Genomic DNA, 23,631 nt, shown 5'->3' with positions numbered 1-23,631 from the left:
TCCACAACCCAGGCATGTGCCCTTGGCTGGAATCAAACCTGGGACCCTTCAGTCCACAGGCTGATGCTCTATCCACTGAGCCAAGCCGGCTAGGGCTGCTGGAAACTTTTTAATCACTGTTTCAATTTCATCAGCAGTTATCGGCCTATTCAGGTTTTTGATTCTTCCTGATTGAGTTTTGGAAGCTTGTATTTTTCTAGGAATATATCCTTTTCATTGAGGTTGTCCAGTCTGTTGGAGGAGAGTTGTTCATATTTTTTTTTTAATTCTTTGTATTTCTGTGGGGTCTGTTGTTATTTCGCTGCTTTCATTTTTGATTTTGTTTATTTGGGTCCTCTCTCTTTGCTTCTTGGTGAGCCTGTCTAGAGGTTCATCAATCTTGTTTATCCTTTCAAAGAACCAGCTCTTGGTTTCATTGATCTTTTGTATTGTATTTTTGGTCTTTATGTCATTTATTTCTGCTCTGATCTTTGTTATTTTCTTCCTTCTGATTACTATGGGCCTTTCTTGTTGCTCTCTTTATAATTCTTTAAGTTGCAAGGTTACATAATTTATTACCATTGTTTCTTGTTTTTTGAGGTAGGCCTGTAGAGCTAGGAACTTCCCTCTCAGGACTGCTTTCATTGTGTCCCATTGATTTTGGATTGTGATGTTCTCATTCTCATTCATTTCCAGGATGCTTTTTTATTTTTTCTTTGATCTCTTTGGTAACCCACACATTGTTAAATAGCATTCTATTCAGCCTCCAAGCATTTGATTTTTTTTTTCTTTGTTTTTATTGTGGTTGATTTCTAATTTTATGCCATTGTAATCTGAGAAGATACTTGTTATGATTTCTATCTTCTTGAATTTGAAGAGACTTTGCCTGTGTCCTAACATGTGGTCTATCTTTGAAAATGTCCCATGCGTACTGGAGAAGAATGTATATTCTCTAGCTTTGGGGTGAAATATTCTGAAGATGTCAATTAAGTCCATCTGATCTAGTGAGTCATTTAGGATTGCTGTTTCTTTGCTGATTTTTTGTTTAGAGCAGTGGTTCTCAACCCTCCTCATGCCGCGACCCTTTAATACAATTCCTCATGTTGTGGTGACCCCCAATTTCACTGTTACAAATTGAACATAATTAAAGCATAGTGATTAATCACAAAAAAATATGTAATTATATATGTGTTTTCCGATGGTCTTAGGCCACCTCTGTGAAAGGGTCGTTCCACTCCCAAAGGGGTCGTGACCCACAGGTTGAGAACTGCTGGTTTAGAGGATTGATCCAGTGGTATCAGTGGGGTAGTAAAGTTCCCTATTATGATTGTATTGCTGTCAATCTCTTCATTGATATCTTCCAAAAGTTGTTTTATGTATTTGGGTGCTCCAATATTGGATGCATATATGTTTACCAGAGTTATAGCCTCTTGTTGAATTGCTCTCTTTAGTATTATTAAGTGGCCTTCCTTATCTCTTGTTATGGCCTTTACTTTGAGTTCTATTTTGTCAGATATAAGTATTGCAACCCAGCTTTTCTCTCATTTCCATCTGCCTGAAAATTTTTTTCCATTCCTTCACTATCAGTCTATATGAATCCTTTGTTCTGAGGTGGGTCTCTTGCAGACAGCAAATATATGGGTCATGTTTTCTTATCCATTCCACTACCTTATGTCTTTTGATTGGAGCATTTAATCCATTTATGTTTAATGTTATTATTGATAAGTACTTGTTTGTCGCCATTATTATTCTTTAGGTTTGTGTTCCTTCTTGCCTTTCTGTTTTTTCTTTTTACAGCAGTCCCTTTAGCATTTCTTGCATTGCTGGCTTGGTGGTAATAAACTCTCTTAACCCTTTTGTGTCTGTGAAGCTCCTGATTCCACCTTCAATTTTGAATGATAGCCTTGCTGGGTATAGTATTCTTGGATTCAGACCTTGCTTTGAATCACTTTGTATATTTCATTCCATTCCCTTATGGCCTGGTGTGTTTCTGTTGAGAAATCAGTTGATATTGTAATGGGAGATCCCTTGTAGGTAACTTGATGTCTCTCTCTGGCAGCCTTTAAGATTCTTACTTTGTTGTTGATGTTTGCCAATTTAATTATGATGCGTCTTAGTGTTGGTCTTTTTGGGCTCATCTTGCTTGGGACTCTATGTGGTTCTTGAACTTGCATGGTTTTTTTCTTTCCAACATCAGGGAACTTTTCTGTCATTATTTCTTCAAACAGGTTTTCTATTCCTTGCTCTGCTTCCTCTCCTTCTGGTACCCCTATTATGTGAATGTTATTTCGTTTTGTGTTGTTCCAAAGCTCCCTCAAGCTCTCCTCCTGCTCTTTAAGTTTTCTTTCCAGTGTCTGCTCTGTTTGTGTGTTTTTTCCTATCTTGTCTTCCAATTTGGTCAGCCTCTTCTAGTCTACTGTTTAAGCCTTCCATTGTGTTCTTTATTGCAGCTATGTAATTTTTCATTTCCTCTTGGTTCCTTTTCATGTTGGTGACATTTTCATTCAGCTCCTTATAATTCTCATTGAGTTGTGTGTATTTGTCATTGAACCATTTGAGCATCCTTATAACAAGTACTCTGAATTCTTTCTCTGACATGTTACTTGCCTCTTTTTCATTTAATTCCCTTTCTGGTGAGTCCTCTTTTACTTTCTTGGGGATTGTTTTTTTTGTCTCCCCATTTTTGGCTGTAACGTTGTAATTGTTTCTGTGTCTTAGATGCCACTGCTTTGCTACCCAGGTTCTTTTTGAGGTGGTGCTAACGTTGCACTCTCTCAGGACTCCTGGCTTGGTGATCTAGCAGAGCTCCCTACTTGAGCTATTTGTGTTTTCTTGATGTAGTTGGATCCTGAATGTTAGTTTCTTATTCGTGGATGAAGTCTTGTCACAGGTTGGCAATGTGACTCACCCCTGTCTTCATTGTGCAAGCTGTTTTTTGGATTTGATCGTGGTTCTGGCTCTTGTGGAAAAGGTTGTCTGAGGTCTCACTGTTATGTGCTCACTGTGCGTTCCCAGAATCCACAGCCTGGGAGGAAGGAGTCTCAGGGCCCAAGGCTCAGGTACTATAACATTGGCCGGTGTGTGTGACTCTTGCTGGAATAGTGTCACTCTGCAAATCACTACAAGGGACCCACAGCCCATGACAGTGGGGCACGGCTGTCTTGTAGTCTGTGGTTGATGCAGTGGGACTCTAGCCAAAGTTATTTCCCTCTCTGAATCGCGAGGGGGTTCAGAATCCAGCAGCTAGGGATGTGGGAATCTCAGAGACTGTGGCTGAAACAATGTGACCTTGTCCATGGAGGCGAGTCCTCAGTAACTCACCAAGGTGTCCAGAGGTAGGTAGCCAGGAGGGGAATGTCATGAATCCTGCTGAGGGAGCCATGCGCCCTTGGTTGGAGAGGTACACACCTAGTGGCAGCTCACATAGGGGGCCAAAAGCTGTCTGCAAGGGGTGTGTGCTTGTGGTGCCCACACGCTGGATTGGAGTGATTGTGGTGTGCCACTGGCCCCATGGAGAGAGAAGTCCCAGCTTCTTCTTTGGGGTATGTGCACCCTTGGTTGGATACGCGCACCCAGCAGCTGCTTACAGAGGCACATAGGAGCTGTCTGCTGTGGTAGTGGGCTCAGGGGGGGCTGTGTGCTGGTGCAGCACTACCTTGGGGACTGGAAGCCAGCAGCTGGGGTTGTGCCTTGCAGTGGCTCAGAGAAGCACCCAGGGGGTGCCTGCCAGGGCAGAGGGCTCAGGGGCTTGTGTGCTGGATCGGTGTGACTGCAGTGACTGGAGGTCAGCAGCCAAGGAGGGGAAGTCCGAGTTTCTGCTACCAGAGCCTTGCGACCTTGGTTGGATATGAGTGAAACTACTGGCAGCTCACAGAGGCATCCCCAAGTTATCTGCTGGGGTGGCAGCCTACGTGCTGAAACCACGTGACTGCAGTTTCTGTGGGAAGGGGAAAGTCCGAATTTCTACTGCAGAGGCCATGTGCCCCTGTTTGGACATGAGCGCGCCCAGCGGGGGCTCAAGGGGGCACTCGGGTGCCGCCTATAGGGACAGTGGGCTCAGTAGGCCTGCGAGTTGGAAAGGCGCAACTGCATTGTCTGGAGGTCAGCAGCTGTGGAGTGGGAAGACTTAGTTTTTGCTGCCCAGATTTCACTCCCTTGGTTGGGTTCGCGTGCGCCCAGGAGCGGCTCACAGAGGCACCCCGAGGCTGTTTGCCAGGGCTGTGCACTCAGAAGGGCCCTTGTGCTGAAGCCTTGTGACCTCAGTCTGGGCAGGCAGCTGGGAGGGGGGATGTCTGAATTTCTACTGCCAGGGCTGTGCATCCTCGGTTGGATTCACACGTGCCCAATGGTGGTTCACCCAGGCACTGGGGGCCCTTTGTCAGGGTGGCACACTCACGTACTGAGAGAGGCCCTCGCACTGAAGCTGCATGACCGAGGTGTCTGTGGGCAGGCAGCCGGGAAGGGGGAATTCAGAATTTCTACTGCCATAGCATGCATCCTTGTTTGGATAAGAGCGCACCCAGCAGGGGATCATAGTGGCACCCAAGAGCGGCCTGTGGGCGGTGGGCTCAGGCCTTCACACTGGGAAGGTGCAGCTTGCATGTCCGGAAGTCAGCTGCTGAAGAGTGGGAAGTCGCACTTACTGCTGTGGGAGCCATACACCCTTGGAGGTGGAAGTCCTAGGGTCTGTAGGTCTGCAGGAGGGGCAGCAGGATTTTGACTGGAGTGGCTACAGGGTCACGGGCAGTGTCCAAGGGCAGTCTGGGTGGTTGTGCTGATGAGTTCCTAGAAGAGGCCACTCTCCCCTTCAAGATGGTGTAGGCTCCGTGCCCGAACCCAGCAGCCTGGGGAGTACCTGCAGCAGTGGTAGGTGCTCCCTGTCCAAGAGAGTCTGGTCTGCAAGCCTCTGCTACTCCTGCTGGATTTAACTGTCCCTCACTCACTCACACACACCACACACATCCAAACACTCTCCTTTCACCCGCTCACTCACTCACACCCTCTCCCTCACCTCCATCCTGCTAGCCACCATCTTCCCTCCCTATATTATCTTTTCTTAACCTGGTAGTTTATCAAAAGAAAATTCTATCTCTACTCTTGGGTTCTATTCATTTATGCATTAAACTTACATATTCGCTAATCAGTGTGGCCCAAATATCAATAGGTTTATCTGTTTAGCCCTGACATGGCTCCTGAGATCATGAGCAAGAGAGAACTTGCTCAGATCTGGGGCACTTCTTTCAGTCTAATGTGCATTGTTCTACACTAGATTTTTTTGTTTACTAAGAAATGAAATAATTATGTCATGCATTGAAGTAAATGATACTCAGTTATTACAATCATTCCAACTTTTAAAATATTTTAAAATTTCCTTCAAACAATAAATGCTGACCTTCAGAAACATCAGTACACTGACTTCCTGATATGGTCAGTATCCTACTTCTTAAGGTATTTACCACCATCTCATTCAAATCCTACAGATCAGATAACTGATTTTTTTAAACAGAAAAACAAAAAAATAATTTAGCAAAAATCAAAGCTTCTTCCTAAATCTCACTTCAATATAGCTATATTTTGCAAAATAATGTTTTAATTACATCATGATTACTACAGATTTATTCAGAGTTTATATAAGAATTAATAGACATTAACAAAGTCACTCCATGCATACTGATATGTGATTATGCCTGAAAGTATGTAAAGGCACCCACAGCTGGAAACATGCTAAAATAATAAGGCTACAGTTGGAAATGCTGTTTAAATCGTGAATTTCTCTTCTATTTTTAGATAATACTGATATCCACTTACTTATATTAGAGATACATTATTTTAATTTCCATTTTTATTTTTTAAAATTCCTATATAGAATTAAGAAAATACATCACTGACACAGGTAATAGTTTCTTCATTTATAAAATTCCTAAAAGAGGTTTATATTTTTATCTCAGAGAGAAAAAAAGATAGTCTCCAATTTATGTGTCTAATTTAATTAGATAAGTAGGGTTTAAGATGTGTTCACTTGATGGAAAATTGGTGTCACGAACATAAGAAGGATGAAACACATATATAGAGGTCAGACAAAAACACTGCACTGCCTTACTTTTCATCTAACTTCCAGGTTATCTCTAAATTATCAAGGAAGGAAACATTTGAGCAGCCACCTAGCCAGTCATATGATAATAGAGACTCCGAATAATTTAATCCTTTCAATGTTCTTTATTATTAGCCTCACTTTATAAAAGAATAAAAGAAGCTTATATAAAGGCCTTGTTGTGATTCTAAAGTCTTTACTAATATAAGAGAAAGATGCAAATTGACCATACCTTCATGATGCCCACCAGCCAATCAGGATTGAGTATGCAAATTAACCCAACAAAGATGGCAGATTAACTTGCATATGCAGGCTCCGAGCGGCCGGGGCAGGGCGGGATGCTTGTGCCAATGCAGGAGTTTCACACCACCCCAGCCGCTCCGAGCCTCTGGGCAGTGCGGAAAGGCAGAAAGGTGGCTCCGGGCTGGAGTGAAGGCGGTGCTGGCAGCCAGGGAAAAGAAGGCCCATTCTTGCACTAATCTTCGTGCACTGGGTCTCTAGTACATTTATAAATTCTTTTCAAAAGTCGAGTCTAATTCTCTTCCTGTTAATTGTGGGTTAGACTTAATGACTTAGAAAATGGCCAAAGTGTTGCTTTGTAATTTCTGAGACTAGATTATAAAAGATATTGAGACTTCCCCTTGGATGGCTCACTCAGGCACACTGGCTGTCATGTCATGAGAATATTAAAGCCTTTACTAGTCAGTTTGGGCTGCCATAACAAAATACCAAAGACTAGGTTACCTAAACAACAGAAATTTATCTCAAAGTTCTGGAAACTAGGAAGTTCAAGATCAAGGTGCCATCTAATTCAGTTCCCAGTGAGAGCTCTCTTGCTGACTTGCAGAGAGCTGTCTTCTCACTGTGTCCTCACCTGGGAGAGAGGTAGAGCTCTGGTGTATCTGGCCTTTTTACAAAGGCACCAGTCCTATCAGATTAGGGCCCCACCTTATGACCTCATTTAACCTTTACTACCTTCTACCAGGCCGTTTCTCCAAACACAGTCAATTGGAGGTTAAAGGTTCAATGTAGAATTTGGGGAGACACAAACATTCAGCTCGTAGCATAACCCTGTGGAAAAGTCCATGTGGCTAGAAACCGAGGACCCCCTGTCAACATTCATGTGAGTGAGCCAGCTTGGAAGCAGTTCTTCCAGTTACAGTCAAGCTTTCGATGGCTGCAGCCCAGGTCTTATTGATCTTAAATGTACCTGATGGGAGGCCCTGAGCCACAGCCACCTGGTTAAGCATATCCAAAATTCCTTACTCTCAGAAACTGTATGGACGCATACATATTTTCTGTTTAAGCTGCTAAATGTTAGGGTAATTTGTAACAGCAATAGGTAATTGATATGCAGTTCTCAGTCAATAAGTGGTAAAACAGGGATCAGAAAACAGGTTTTTCTAATTGCTAAAGTATGTGCCCTTTTCACTATCCCCAGTGCCCACACTGCCTCTCCGATCTTTACTTAAAAGTTTATTTATAGTGAGAGCTTACTTTTACAACCTCAGTTAATTCGAATAACAACTTTGACAGATTGGTTTTACAATAATGGCATGCAAAGCAACACTTTGGCCTTATTCTAAATCACTGAGTCTAACACACACTCAACAGGAAAATAACTTCAAAACAAACAAAAATGTTATTTTGATATTACAAAGCTTTACCTCTAAAGAGCACTTCAATCTGCCTACTTCTCTCTGTCTCCACTATGACCACCCTAACCTTTGCCTCCATGTCTCTGGCCTGGGTCACTTCAGTGGCCTAACTGGTTCCTTGCTTCCATGTTCTTCCCCAATCTGTTTTTTATGTAACAGGAGGAATGAACTTTTAAAAATGTAAATCAAATCATATTACTCTCCTGTGTAAAATTCCTCCATGACTTTGTGTGACTCCTTTTCCTATTACACCTAATATAGCCAAAGCAAAGTGAGTGCTACTAATCATTCGGTCACCAGGTTGGTGGTAACCCATTGCAACCCCAATACAACACAAACTACATGAGCACCTCTATGTCTTTCCACTTCCCACATTGGTCTTTTTCTATCCCATGAACCCACGAACCCATCCTCAATCCGGTTTCAGAGTCTTGGCAATGTATAAGCCAGGGGAGAATACGATCTCAAGAGAATAAAAGATCAGTTTATAGATTTAAAAAATTATGGAATAAAGATTACAAACACTAAGAAATAAAGACAGGACACTGAATATTTTAGAATATAGGCCAGAATATAATTAAAGTTTATGGGACACTTTAATAAAACATTCCACACTAGTTATGAAAATAGAAGCATCTGTATCTATAAGAAACCTAAACAAATCCGAGGTACTTCCTCCACCCCTAATTCTTCTAGCCAAATTGCATTAAATCAATAGGTCAGTTCATCTCTCTGTTCTGCTTTTATTCTGTCACACAGCATCGCAAATTCTCTCTTCTACTGAGTTGGTACTGACCTTACTGTAGACAGTTGTATATTAAAAGGCACCACACATTCTCATTACATCAAGCTCAGAGTTCAGATATTGCAATCACCATAACCGAGATTCTGCCATTCGGGTAAATACCTCTTATGTGCTTACTAAGACCCCCACACTCTCTTTTGTCTGTCTCTTCCTTTTTCTCCTCTATTTTTTTTTAACTTTATCAATCCTCTGCATTATATACTCCTAATACCCCACTAGACCCCGGCACTCATGGTTCTCTCTATAGCTCCTCTTTCCCTTCTTTTGCTCAACACAGGAAAACAATTTATTCCTCTCAGAAATTCTGTTTTCCTAACAGTGGCACTACAAAAAAATCCTACTTATCTAGGATTGTTGAGACTAGTGATTAAGAATTGCCTTCATGCCCTGGCTGGTTTGACTCAATGAATGGAGTGTTGACCCAGGGACTGAAAGGTCCCAGGTTCAACTCCAGTCAAGGCCACGTACCGCGGTTGCAGGCTCCATCCCCAGCCCTGGTCCTGCAGGAGGCAACCAATAGATGTGTCTCTCTCACATTGATGTTTTTCTCTCTCCATCTCTCCCTTTTCCTTCCACTCCCTTTAAAAATCAATGGGGAAAAAAAAATCCTCTGGTGAGGATTAACAACAACAACAACAAAAAGAATTGTCTTCATATCTGCACCTATGTTATAAAAAGGAAAATAACTACAGTAGACTTGCCTCCTCCTAGTTAGGTTTTAGGTTTTTACAATTCAGAAAACAAAAGTCAAATATGGAGACCTGTATTGGAGACTAATATGCCATCTCTCAATAAATTTGTCACAGTTTTCTTTCTAGAGATAAATGACATTATTCTTTTTAGTTTAACACCAGATGAAAGAGTTAGCTTATGTTTGGCACCCGAATTGTATTAATAAATCATTACAATTAAACACTGCAATCACAGTTCCATGCTGTGAGAGGCATAAAGAACTGAGAACACCAGAGGAAGAAAAACAGATTAACACCTCCCCTCTCATACTTATTTTGGGTAACAGACACCCTGTATAAAATGGTAAAATCAACCCTAACATTTAAATTTCTCTCTCCTCTTCTCTCCCAGCTTTTTCTTGCTAAGTTTACCTAAATTAAATTCACATGTGATGCGATTCCAGAACATAAATGTAATGCCATTACCTGCCCCAAATGAATGACAGCTGCCTTGAGATGGAGGGAAACACCTTCTCCTTGTTTTTAGCCATAACCAGCCCCTGCATGTAATTTACTCAGGATTGTAAGGGATTGCAACCAAGTCTGGAAATACAAATACAAAATAAATAGTTTATTGATATCATATTATAATAAAATAATATTACTAGTACCTGTATTTCCAAATGCTATGGCCACCCTATAACAAAATAGTTTGAACAGTTACAGTCTCTACTGTTTGAGAGGTCATGAACTAAAATAAATAGTTATTGTAGATAAATGCTTAAAAGTGGTAAGACTATTTAACTAAAATAATTTATTTCAAATACATAACTAAAAATCTAAAGGTAAAATGTATGTATCCAGTTTTTGGGGGGGTAATGAGAAAAGAGATAGTAATGTGGTAATAACATTTTTTTCTTAGTTCCTATTCTTAAAGTCATTTAGTAGCACTTGCCCAGCCATTCAATAAATGAGAAATATATATTTGCACCATTTACCCATAATTTAGTAGATTTGGGGGTACAAACTTCTTTACAAAACCAAGCGTCTGTCTAAAAAGTAAAAGTTAGATAAACTTCCTACCTGGTAATTTTAGCAGCCTTCACCTTCTCAGAGTAAAAGCAATTAGGTATCAATTGAATGGTTGAAGGAAAACCTGCTGATTTCCAAGCAAACTAGGAGTGTCAGGTAAGAGCAGTGGTTCTCAACCTTGGCTGCACATTAGAATCACCTGGGAATCTTTTTAAAATCCTGATTTCTGGGCCTCATCCTCCGGAAATTCTGTTTCTTTGTTATGGGGTGGGGCCACAACATTAGTAACAAAGAAACAGAATTTCCGGAGGATGAGGCCCAGAAATCAGGATTTTAAAAAGATTCCCAGGTGATTCTAATGTGCAGCCAAGGTTGAGAACCACTGGGTTAGAGAGTGATTGTTCTCATCGATTTAGATTGGACACCTGGAAAGCCCTTAAGAGGACCCCATAGCAGTCTTAGAAAAGAGCAATATGGGCTCAAAATGACCAACCAGATATACACAGCATCATGAACGTTTCATTTTCTGCCAGTAGTTTTATAAAAACTATAGGAATAGAAAATTAAAGGCTTTATTGCTGGACAGATGGGTACACACGCTGGGAAGTCATATAGCTGGCTGACACAAAATGGATGAACAATCTGATTTTCATAACAGGGCACTTGAAGACACAGCATATTTCCTGCCTGAGCAGTAAGGAATAGGAAATACCCCTTTCAAATATTTTCCAGATAGTTAAATGTGAGTGTCTAGAGAATTTCCTTTTACAATTAGCTTGGCTGTGCTTGGCATGCCTCCTACCAGGATTCATTATCCACTCAGCTTCAGGTGCCTGAGGGAGGTGGGAGAGAAGGGCTGTGTCCTCAAGGCCTTGATGTCTGCTACCTGTTAATCTTGTCTAACTATGGCAGCAGCTGAATTACATTTTTGCTCCTCTGGGCTATTTATATTTAACACAGGATTCAAGCAATAGTTCCCAAATCCTGGGCTAGTAAACATTAAATATATAGTTTCTGGGGACCACACTACCTATAGTTATAATTTAGCAACGGGGTGGCGGGTTGATGTATACTTTCCAGAAAACTATATTTTAACTGGCATTCCCAATACACACATTTCCATTTAAAAATCATTGCTTAGAAGATCAAAGAGCATCAGAACACAAAGTAATAAATCTCTAATACTACAATTTAATACATGGGCAATGAAAATAAAAATTTTGGAAGGGAAATCACACATTAGCAGCTGTCTATCCACCTTTGCATGAAATCTAACCAGGTTTGGCTATTTTAAATTTCCATCTAGCCAACATTTAAATGCAGAAAATTTGAACTAAATGATTTTTCCAACCCCCACTTCAAGGATTATATGCAGTGATGTGCTGGTAAATGTTTAATAACCAGATCTCTGTGTAAAGATGTGTGATGTGTGATGTATATGTGTGTATATAAGTATATGCTTATTATAAATTTTTCTGATATAAAAATATGTAATATACAATTTACAGATTATAACAAAATACAATATTCTTTATTATAAAGTCCATATACCTATAACTTTAGTGGGACTAGTTATTTTTGGAAAATCTACTATCAAATTTTATAATTCTATCTCCAACAAAAGTGTTACAAAATGAGAATATGAATATACTTGATTACTATCCAATTCAATCAAGAAGTCACCCATATCCTTAATAAATGAGTGTAGTTGTGGCACTAAAGTTGATAATTTTGTTTATGTTAATGAGTAAGACTAAAGTGAAATAAAAACAGACTATGCAGAAACTTCACTCACTCATCAACAGTTTGAACAACTTCTTGGAACTGGAAAATGGTTTAGTTTTTGACTACTGGAAGAAAAGTTCATCATGCTCATGTTATGCTATTCACAATTTAATAACCATAGATATGATACACTTTCTTTAATCACCATTTAACATATTCTCCATCTCTTCTAAAATTTAAATAATCAACACACTAAAACAAGTCCTAACTTGTACCATTTGCTGATTTCCGTGATGTAGAGAGCCCACACCTGGCTGATTTCAAGCTACCAACCAGACACCATGGAGGGCCAAGTGTGGAAGAGATGTACAGTAGTGTCTCTTCCACCTAACAATTGATGTTTATAGCCTCAAGGGCATAGATAATGGTTAAAAGCAATCAAAGAATTAGGAAGCAATGAGTTTTTGAGTATTTAGTACTTTTTTATTCCTTTTTTTATTTTTTAGTATTTTTATCATAATATAAGTTAACTGTAAGTTTACTTAATTTAATTTTAATAGTGGTTGTGTTTAACAGAAGATTCACAAAATTTATGAAAATTTAACAGCTGACTCTCACAAAACATTTAGAACCACTATCATGTGTGTACTTAACAATGTACAGGTGAGAAGAGGCAAGGCAAAACAGGTTAGTGAGCCCACGCTGTGGGAGGAGGCGAAGAGAGAAATAGAGACTATGTGGGGGTAAAATATGTAGAAAAATTTTATCTGCAACCTTCACTCTCAAATATCCCCATTTCTTAATTATATTGGTGGCAATTCACTAACAGACTCCTCAACAGAAGGACAGAAATCAACCAGTTGATGATGGGCCATTGTCACTGGCCATGACACCTTTACTAAAAACAATGGGCCAGTGGTTTTCTTTTCTTTTCTTTTCTTTTTTTTTAATTGTTTTATTGCTTAAAGTATTACAAAGAGTATTGCATATGTCTCCTTTTTTCCCCCCTGCCCTTGACAATCCCCTGGCCTCCCCTACTTCTTTTCTTTTAATAGTTTACTGATTTTTTTTAGCGAGGAAGGAAGAAGAGAGAAACATCGATGTGGAAGCACAACATGGATCAGGAGGTCGAGCCCATAACGAGGGCGTGTGTCCTGACCTGGGGGGCTCAAACCAGCAATCTTTCAGTGCACGGGACAATGCCCAACTCACTAAGCAATACTGGCTAGGGCTGGGCCAGTGGTTTTCAACCCTATTGCCTATCAGAATCAGCCATAATTTATACACACACACACACACACAACACATACACACACACACACACACACACCAGTATCAAGGCCACCTAAACCAGAATTTCCTAAGGTAATTTCACATTTCAAACTACTTTGAAATTTTAACCTGGAATGTTCAACATTTAATGTTCTCTACTGGTTTACATTAGAGTCCATTTCTGAAAGTTCATCTTTACATTAGGTAACTATATCAATTTCAACAAATATATGAAATAATCCATTTTTGTGCTTAATTAGGAATTTGTATGCAGCAGTTTCTTTTTAAAATCAGCTTTAATAAAAAGAGGCATCTCATTTACAAAATTTCTAATAATTGTTTTCTAATATTCAGTCAGAAACTCCTCATGAGTGAAAAGTTTATATTCACAGTACTGTATTCTGTTGCCTTGCTATATTTTCAAAACTGAAAGATGAAGAAGAAACGAACTTTGATCTAACTGACTTATGATGACAGGGCAGAAAAGTATTTTGTAAGACATATTTTCAAAATTGTGCACATGGAATCATATTTCCAGTTTGAAAAAATCCCATTACTTTAAATGGGATTTACATGGTTACATCCCAAACTACTTTGAAATTTTAACCTAGAATGTTCAACTTTGCTGGTCTATTTGACTTAAGCTTACATTGGATAACTTACTTTATAAGTCATTATTTCAACACTCAAGTACTTTGAAGTTACTAAATAACCACCTAACAGTTTTAAGCTTTCAATAAAGTTTTACATAATTATTCAAGCTAAGTAAAAATTATTTTAATAGTAAAACACAAATTTATTTCCAAAACACCTTTATGTAACCAAGACAGTGTAAAAAAAGAGAGTTAAAAGGATTACAATATGAACCTGAATTGAGAAATACTAGTAATCAGGTGATGTTTAGCATTATAATAAAGATATCATATCAGAACATTTATATTCAGTACTTAAGTAACTAATCTTGAATGTTGTCACATTTTAACCATTTTTCTAATTGATAGTCTCTCATCAGGAGGTCAGCATTCTGACAATAAATGAGCAGTTTTGCTGACAACCCTCCTGAGTCTCCATTTTCTCTATTTACACATGGCTTCTCCTCCCACCCTCAAAGCCACTGACCCTCACAAAGATGGCGTCAGTATTGGTGACAGTTTCTTCAAAAGCATGAATCATTTTAGATGATAATCACTTTGGTAAAGATAAAGTTAGTAGCACAACTACAAGGGAATCAGTGGACTAGTTTAGGTTTCAATTTTCCATTTGCCCCTGAATTAACACCTAGGTACATAGACACAATGATTCGTTTACCAGGGCATGGGCAGAAAACTGTGGCACAAACCACAATATGTCACTATCCACAGCACTAATTTTCCAATTATCATTTCTTTTTTGTTCATTTATTTCCATCTGTTTATTGCTTACAAACCTTTCTAGTCAATATATTAGTCAGATACCATCTAATGTTCCTTGGCGCTTACTACAGTTCCCATTAAACTAAAATTCTAAAATAGCTTTTTAAGTACTAAATTTTTATCTTTGCCAATGTGAAATTGTAAAACCTTTTTTATTCATTCATTGCATCAAAAACTTGATTTCCCCAGATGCTAAATCATTAATCTTGTCTGGAAGTATTTCAAGATCAAAGCTCCCATTTTAATAAATTTACATGACAACCAGCAATAAATCCTCAGATTCCTACCTTTTTGGATCACAACCTGACTAAATCCTTCATTTGAAGCTGATGCTACATTCTTCTGAATTTGGAAACAAAGAACATATTTAGAGGATTAGATTTAGACCGAACCAGCAAGAAATCTTCCTTTTACATATTTGTCCCTTTCCTGAGCACATGCAATAAATGAAAAGCTCTGCAGGTTAACGGAAAACATGGATGTTATTATACATGCTGCTTTGTTCCCTCTAACTCTTCAAAATATCCGAGACCAAGGCCTCAGAGAATTTTCTGTAACAGAACTTTGCTGCCACCAACTGAACAAACTCACCCAATGCAAGTGGATTTTTTTTTACAACTTAGTGCTAGAAAGGAAGATGAAGGGAAGATCACATATTCTCTTTGCCCAGACCCCAAACCCTAACCAGAACTCCATTTGTAATCAATTTCTAATCAGTAATTCCACCAGAGCAATGGCAGCCCTCCCTGTGTTACCCTGAACTAATTTACAAAACTCATCCTTTATTTGTAAGCACTTGCATTATTCATATAAAGAAGCATAAATCAAAGGCTTTGTGCCAGAAGCGTCATGCCATGAAATGGTGATGCTGGGCTAAGTGGGTTACCATGCCAGAAAAGCAGACTATTCTAATTTCATTCTCATTACCAAAAAATGCAGGGAAGTCACCACAGGTGACCAATTCTTCTCTCCGGGCCAAATCCACAGCTATCTGTTGAAAAGATACCATTTAGTCTAGTGGTCCCAGACCTTAGCAACACATCAGAATTACCTGGTAAAATATAAACTCCAAGACTCCTCCCCAGTACTACCAGTCAGAACTTCCCAGAACAGGGTTTGGGCACCAAAAGATCCCAATTCACAGTAAGAGTTGAGGACCACCAGCTTAGTCCTATTCCCTCATTTTTTTGGCTCAGAAAAGTATAGCAATCGACCAAACTGTGTGCACAGGCCCTCGAGAACAACTCTGAGAAGACCTGGAGCGCTGGGTTTAGAGAATATGGTTCCTGAACTCAGTAAAGAGATGAAGAGACTGACTCTGGGGGGAAAACACCTCCCGCATGCTGACTTCTGCCATATTGCTTTGTTCTCTTGAACGATTTAGCATAAGCAAGATTAAAATGCTGTTTTCGTCAAGAAAACTGTTCTCTGAAGATAAAATAATTCCAGTTTATTTTCATTTCATACCTGCCCTATTTAGCCTGAAATTTTTGCCTTGAACCATGAATGCAGAAAATAACTTTCCTGTGAATCAAATATGACCTACTTTGTTAATTCCCATTACTCTCATTAATTTTCCCCTGACATAGACGGCCCACATATGAAATGTTTTACACAGAATTAATATAAATTTAAAGTTTTTCATGTATTTGGCTTCATATTTAAAATATGTAAAAGGAAACAATTAAAAACAAGATATGATATTTGTTCCTGTAACTTTGTAAATTTTTTTACCTCAGTCTTCAGAAGCTTCATTTAGATTTGTTTTATCATCTTATGAAAAAGATTTGCCTACCACCATTAATGAAAGAGAGTTAATGGTTTCTTTTGTGTTTTTGTATGCATTTTAATATTAATTGTGACTAAATTAATGGTTAATATTTCTTTTTCTTTTTATTGTTGAGAGTTATTGCAGATATTCTGCCCATTTTCCCCCTCATTGTCCAACTCCACCTTGTTCTCGCCCCAACCCAGGCCTTCATCACCCTATTGTCTGTGTTTATAGGTAATGTGTATATGCATATAAGTTCTTTGGTTAATCTCTTCTCACCCACCTTCCCCTTCCCTTGGAGATTCTTCAGTCTGTTCCATGTATCCATGCCTCTGGTTCTATTTTATTCATCAGTTTATTTATTTCATTATATTCCTTTGTTTATTTTGATTTTTATATTCAATTGTTAATAGATATGTATTTATTGCCATTTTATTATTCACATTTTGATCTTTTCCTTCTTATTCTTATTATTCTTATTCTTATTCTTATTCTTATTCTTATTCTTATTCTTATTCTTATAAGAAGACCCTTCAACATTTCATATAATAGTGATTTGGTGGTGATGAACTCCTTTAGCTTTTTGTTGTCTATGAAGCTTTTTATCTGACCTTCAAGTCTAAATGATAGCTTTGGTGGGTAAGCTTGCTTATAGGTCCTTGCTTTTCATCACTTTGCATATTTCTTGCCACTCCCTTCTGGCCTGCAAAGTTTTTGTTGAAAAATCAGCTGGCAGTCGTATGAGTGTTCCCTTTGTAGGTAATTAACTGCTTTTCTTTTGCTGCTTTTAAGATTCTCATTTTGTCCTTAACCTCTGGCATTCTAATTATGATGTGTCTTAGTGTGGGCCTCCTTGGGTTAATCTTGATTGGAACTCTCTGTGCTTTCTGGACTTGTAAGTCTATTTCTTTCACCAGGTAGGCGAAGTTTTCTGTCATTATTTCTTCAAATAGGCTTTCAATATCTTGCTCTCTCTTCTCCTACTGGTACCCCCATGATATGAATGTTGGTACACTTGAGGTTGTCCCAGAGGCTCCTTATACTATCTTAATATTTTTGTACTCTTTTCTCTTTTTGTTCTTCTGATTGGGTTTTGTTTTGTTTTTGCTTCCTCATATTCCAAACCGCTGATTTGATTTTTGGCATCCTCTACTCTACTGTTGTTGATTCCCTGAAATTATTCTTCATTTCATTTAGTGTATCCCTCATTTCTGACTGGTCTTTTTTTATGTTGTTGATGTTCTAATTTCCTTGAAATTCTCACTAAGTTCCTTGGAGCTCTCATTAAGTTCCTTGAGCACCCTTATAACCATTGTTTTGACCTTTGCATCTAGTAGTTTTCTTGCTTCCATTTTATTTATTTCTCTTTCTGGAGATTCCTTCTGTTATTTTATTTGTGTCATGTTTCTTTGTCTCTGCATTTTGGCTGCTTCCTTGTGTTTGTTTCTATGTATTAGGTAGAGCTTCTATGTCTCCTGGAATTGGGAGTGTGGCCTTGTGTAGTAGGTATCCTATAGGGTCCAATGGCTCAGCCTCCCCAGTCACCTGAGCTAGGCACTCTAGATGTGCCCCTGTGTGGGATGTTTTCACTGTCCTGTTGCAGCTGAACCTTGGTTGCTGTTGGTGTCACTGAGAGGAATTGAACCCCAGGCCAAGTGGCTGTGAGGACCAGCTGTATCTATAATAGAAGAACTACTGTACAGGAGATACTCCTATGGAGCAGGACTTGCTTCAGTGGGGCTTTGGTGCTCACCAAGCCCGCCCCTTGAATGTGTCACTCATGGATGTGGTAGAGTTGTAATCTGGTGTAGTCTGAAGCTGTCCTTTAGGTGTACCAGTTCTGGGACCTCCTGGGAGGTGCAAAGTCAGTCACTGTTTGGGGCCACCAGAGCAATCTGCAGATAGCTGCTACTTGTGTTGGGCTTAAAGGTGCCTAGGAGAGGCCAAGCTATGAACCTTGGCAAGCTGCTGGGCCAGGGGTCACTTATCGAGAGGTATAGGGCGTGCTAAGTCCAGCTGTTACTTGTTTTAGAGATTTTAGGAAAGTCTGAAGCCTGAGCCAGAACAGGCCATTCATATGAAAAGGCCACTGCAAACAGCTTGGATGGGCCTGCAAATTGGGTTGGGCAGTATCTCATGGAATCACCGGGACAGGGTGAACAGAGTGGGCCAGGTTGATAGAAACTCAGCTCTTTGTGGGAGGAGATCTCAACAGAGGATTCATGACCTCTGCCAGCACTTTTTGTAGGAGAAAGCTGCCCCCCAGTTATTATCCAGTTCCTGCCTGAATGGCCCTGGATCCTTTCAAGCTGCTGCCCCAGTGCTGGAGCTCCAAGGGATTGAGTCCAAGTAAGTCCATGCACCAGCTCTTTAAGAGAACTGCCTGGGTTTCTGGCAGCCTGTGTTACTCTCACAATCCCTGCTGGTTTTTACAGCCCGAAGTTACAGGGACTTATTTTCCCGGCACTGGAACCCGGGGCTGACAGTTCTGGTGTGGGGTTGGGACCCCTTGCTCCTTATAGGAGGCCTCTTCAGCCAATATATCCCTCTTGATTAAAAACAGGCCACACATGGATGTCAGACCAGCCATTCCACACCTTTGCCTCTCATATCGGTCTCAATGTGGTTTTTTCTTTAATTCTCTAGCTGTGGGGCTTCCATTTGGTCAGACTTTAGGCAGTTCTGAATGATGGTTGTATTTTAGTTTTAATTTTGATGTGGTTGTGGGAGGATGCAGTATTGTGTTTACCTATGCTACCATCTTGTTTCTCAATCTAGAGTTAATGTTTTATTTCTTCTTGTTCCCCATCCCCAACTCCACCAGCCCTGTCTCCATTCAACCCTAACCCTACCTCACCCAGACTTGACCTTGCCTCAAGTCTAACTCTGGTTCACCCACCCTCCTACTTAGTGGTGACTCTGACTTACTCTCCTAATGAGCACCCAAGAATCCTTGAAATTAAATAAGCACTGCTTATCCCACCTGATTGAATGGCTCTGTTCTTGACAATAAGAAGCTGGTTTTATATAGCAGAGATTCTTATTTTTGGAAATTCAATTTGCACTGATTTATAGAGAGGGAGAGAAGCAGGCAAGAAAGAGCTTGGTGGTGGAAGTGGCTGGACTCTACCATGAGTGAGAGCTATAGATCTATCATGACTGCTCAACAGAAATCTGATAGAATTACCAAATGGGGAATCTCCTGGGAGCAACTAACCCAAATGAATGAAGTGGTCAGGCAGACAAGTTGCTTTCAATTAACAAAGCCCCAGTAGTTGTGGGGAATAGAGGTATCAGCGACCCTGACTTAGTTCCCACGTTGAAAAGTGTACAGCTAAAAACAAAAGCATGTTTTATTACTGCCTCTTAACAGAACATAGAATGGATTCTGAAATTCTGAAGACACTAGAGAATACGAATATGATTTTGGCCCCTGAAGGACTTTAGAATATCAGTGGAAGACAGAGAAATCCAACAGATACAGTTTATTCAAGTGTCAGAGGACAGATGAAAATAAAGTCCAAACCAAAAAATGAAGAAATAAAATGGGGACCATGCAACTGGAAAGAGTAACTCGGGGGTATTGTATACACAAAATATGTCAAGAAAATTTCTATTATTAATTTAGAAGCCATTTACAGGTGGATAATGATGCTGAAATAGCAGATGAAATTGCTATTGAAACATCCAGTAGGTTCAGGTACTAGTTATAGAAATGAGTGGGTTCTACCCCAAGATGTTTCATTTCCCCTCCCACTTGTGAACATATAACAATATACCTTCTCCTTAGTCCTGATGTGACCTTATTACCACAAACTAAAAATTCCCATAACAAGTGGTTAGTTGGTGGGGAGGGAGCTGAGGCAATATCTTGGCTAATTATTGTCATAAAGAGCAAATAATATTAAATGTAAATCTATTATATTTTTCAGATATTGACATCTAATTAAATAAATGACACCAAAATAATCCCATCCAATAGACCCACTCTTATAAGAATATATTCTTCAGCTAACACATTCTAGAGGGGACAATAATATAGATTTTATAAAAATTCAGTCTTCTAGACTGAATTCTAGAGTTCTATTATAACAAGGTAATATTTGACCTTAAATATATTCAGACTGAAGTAATATCTTTGATGCTTTAAGGTGTAAAAATTCAGAGTTCACAACCAAAAACTTGTGTAAATTTTGAAGTTGTAAAAGTCCTTTTTTTACAGGGAAAAGAATGTGTAGGTTTTTTCCTACTAGTGCCTTTGAGCTTACATGGCAGGGGATAGGAACTGCATTTCACCAAAAAGAGCACAGAGAAACAAATATTTAGCTGTGTTCTTCTGGCCAGTAAATGACCATCTGTAGCATCTGTACTGACTCCTTAGAGTCTCTCAAGTCCCATGGAGATGTACTTGGCTGGGAGCAGGCTACTTCAAGAGGATTTTGATGGGTCTGTAGGCCTGCCATTGTTAGCTGTCCTACCCTATCTGTTAGAGTTGCTGCTATTTGCTGTTATAAGGGAAAGTCTGCTAGGCATAGACTGCTGTATCATCGTACCAGGGCAGTTCTCTGCTGCTATAAAAATTCTCATGCATATTCATTCTAGAGAGAAAGTTTATTGGAAATTTATTAGAAGAATCCTTTTGGACTTCCATGATGTGTCCTTATGACCAACCCTTAAGTCCCTATCAGCCAGTCTTATTATAAAATGGGAAGAAAATTATAAACATCAAATATTTCTAAACAAAATGTTGTCTTTTTTTACCTATAATTTTTAATTAACCAACTCATCCTAAAGTTTCAAAAATTTGGTGGAAATTTCCAAAATGATTTTACTGCCACACAGAACTGGTAGCAGTTCCATAGATATAAAAGCTATGAAACCCAAACTCAAGGCATCCCCACTTCAGTGATTATCAGTGAGCCACTGTAACATAAAGGCTACATAAATTACATGGGTCATACACCAAGTATCTAAGAAATATGGTTGCAGAGGAGGAATTGTCTCTGTCAAATCTCATTATTGATGTATTCCTATTGTTGTAAGATATATTCTCCAATCCTAACAATCCCATCAGAGATGTACCCTCATGTAAGACTAGAGGCTTCAAACATTTAGCTGAATCATTTAGACCCTTATAAACATATGATATCCCAGCTCATACCTGCTGAATGATAAGCTAGCCTTTTGTGTAAACAGAGTGGGCACTCATCTCAGTTGTGACCTTTGAGTGCTCCAGGAAATCCTTGGTACCTAAAACTGTCTCCTTGATTTAAAGAATGCCAATTTCTGAAATTTCATGTCTGGGAACTCATCCTGTTACTCTATTTTTAAATGGAAAATATTTCCCAAAATTTTATATATTTTATTATCCTATGTTAAACTAATAATTTATCAGAATTAAATTTGTCATTTGGGACTTGAGGAACTGTGGCCTGAAAGAGAAGAGACAGTTGCAAACGAGGAAATAACCAAAGAAATGAAACTAGAGTGAAAGCATTGAGAACTTGCCTACTTCCTAAGTTGGTTAGTTGCCAAGCCCGCAGAGATGTCCTGGCACACGAATATATTCCTTCTATAACAATAGTGGCAGACAAAGAAATCATCACCGGAAATGAGATGGAACCATGGGAAAACTTGGCGATGGCAGGTTCTATTTCACAAGAAGTTCCCACTGTGGAAGACAGAAAATTATAGTAGAAAGGAAGGCAAGTCACATTACATATCTGTGTTTCAATATTCATGTGAATAAATTGTTGAATTTATACCAACCATAGCCTACCTTGACCCCAGTGAGTAGCAAGTAAAAAAACATGTAAGTGAAAATATTTTGAATATCATAAATATTATACAACAGTGAAATATATTGCACATATCAGATTCTTTTTACACTTAACAAATAAGGGTACTTTTGCTGAATTCTTGTGTCAAAATGTGAGCCCTTGCTAACTTCATGACCCAAAGATAACCCTGAAGAAATCCATGGTGCTTCCTTTGCCATCTTATTCCTTTATCTTCTACCCCTTGGAGGTGGTAGGAACAAGAATGGGATGGAAATATTCTGCCTACTTCTGATTTTTCAACCTCTCTGGAGCTGCCACTATAGAGATTCCTTTTGTATTTTATTTGTTTTTCTGTCTCTCTACCAGCACCTCTCTAGTTGAATCTGCAGATGCTCTGTGTGAAGAAAATGAACACAGAGTGAAAGAATTCATAGAAAAAGAATTGGTGACATGTAAGTTACTAGAAGTCACATTTGTAAAATAACCTTCACAGTCAGAGCAGCTGTTAACCATTCTTTTAACACAGTGACACAGTAAGTTGAATAAACTAGTGAAGACAGACAATAAACCACACTATCGATATGCAACAACACTGAGGAACTTATTCTGGGAAGTGGCTGGTATAATGAAGCAAAATGAGAAGGCAGAATTTTCAAGAATAGCTAGACTAAAAACTATTGGGATCCATACCACTTCCTCCAGGAACATTGGCTAAGATTTCAGGTGGCCAATAGAGTCACTAAATTTATTCTGTGGTAAAGTTATAGAAGTCAGTATTGATTATGGATTCTAGATTACTTTTAAATGTAGTTCACATGGAAGTCACAATAACTATTCTATTCCATCTATCTAATAATGGACATACCTCCTGATAATTTCTACTGCTTTCATCAATAATAGTAAAACTGAAATATAGCTCCAAGACTATAGGGTATAGCATAAATTTGAAAGCAGTATAAAATACGGCATTGAGAAAAAGAAGACAGCAAAATACACCAAGAAAAAGAAAAAGGAAAAGGAAAAGAAAAAGGTGATGTGGCATTCATTTCAGCTGAGTTCAGGGCCCCATGGGTGCTTGCTTTGGATCCCACTCCTCTGTCTGCCAATTCTGGGCTTCCTGGGAGACACTTAGGTGCCAACCACTGTCAGAAACTGTCCTCCTTTGTCTCTCAATAACCTGATTGGAGCGCCAAGCAGCGATCCACAGCTTGTGTCTGTCTCCCAAGAACCTGGCTGTGTGTAGGAGGGGTCAAACTGCCCTCTAAGACTGATGTGTTAGCAGCACGGGGCCCAGGGATAGGTCAGAAAACTTCCTTAGGCTCCAGCTCTGCCCACCTTCACCTACCAGCCAACTGTCAATCTTAATTACTCACAAGTCTATTTCTGAAAGGGCTTTAGGCTGAATCTGGAGTATGACCTCTGGATCTCCCCTGAG

At 39.3% G+C, this 23,631-nt stretch overlaps 1 protein-coding gene across 1 annotated transcript in view; it reads right to left on the bottom strand.

Moving 5' to 3' along the window:
• LOC308527944 (uncharacterized protein) overlaps window positions 1-23,631 on the bottom strand; it is a gene marked incomplete at its 5' end in the record, with an annotated part of 291,900 nt that overhangs the window by 6,085 nt on the left and 262,184 nt on the right. Inside the window, one exon of the mRNA XM_081103372.1 lies at window positions 21,925-22,087. Coding sequence (XP_080959498.1) covers window positions 22,067-22,087 — 21 coding nt within the window. The 3' untranslated portion in view covers window positions 21,925-22,066. The remainder of the gene's footprint in view (window positions 1-21,924; window positions 22,088-23,631) is intronic.

Source organism: Myotis nattereri, assembly GCF_964212035.1.
Source record: "Myotis nattereri genome assembly, chromosome: 1".
NCBI lineage: Eukaryota > Metazoa > Chordata > Mammalia > Chiroptera > Vespertilionidae > Myotis > Myotis nattereri.
The sequence above is the reverse complement of the archived record's forward strand: the minus strand, read 5'-3'. Positions and strand labels throughout refer to the sequence as shown.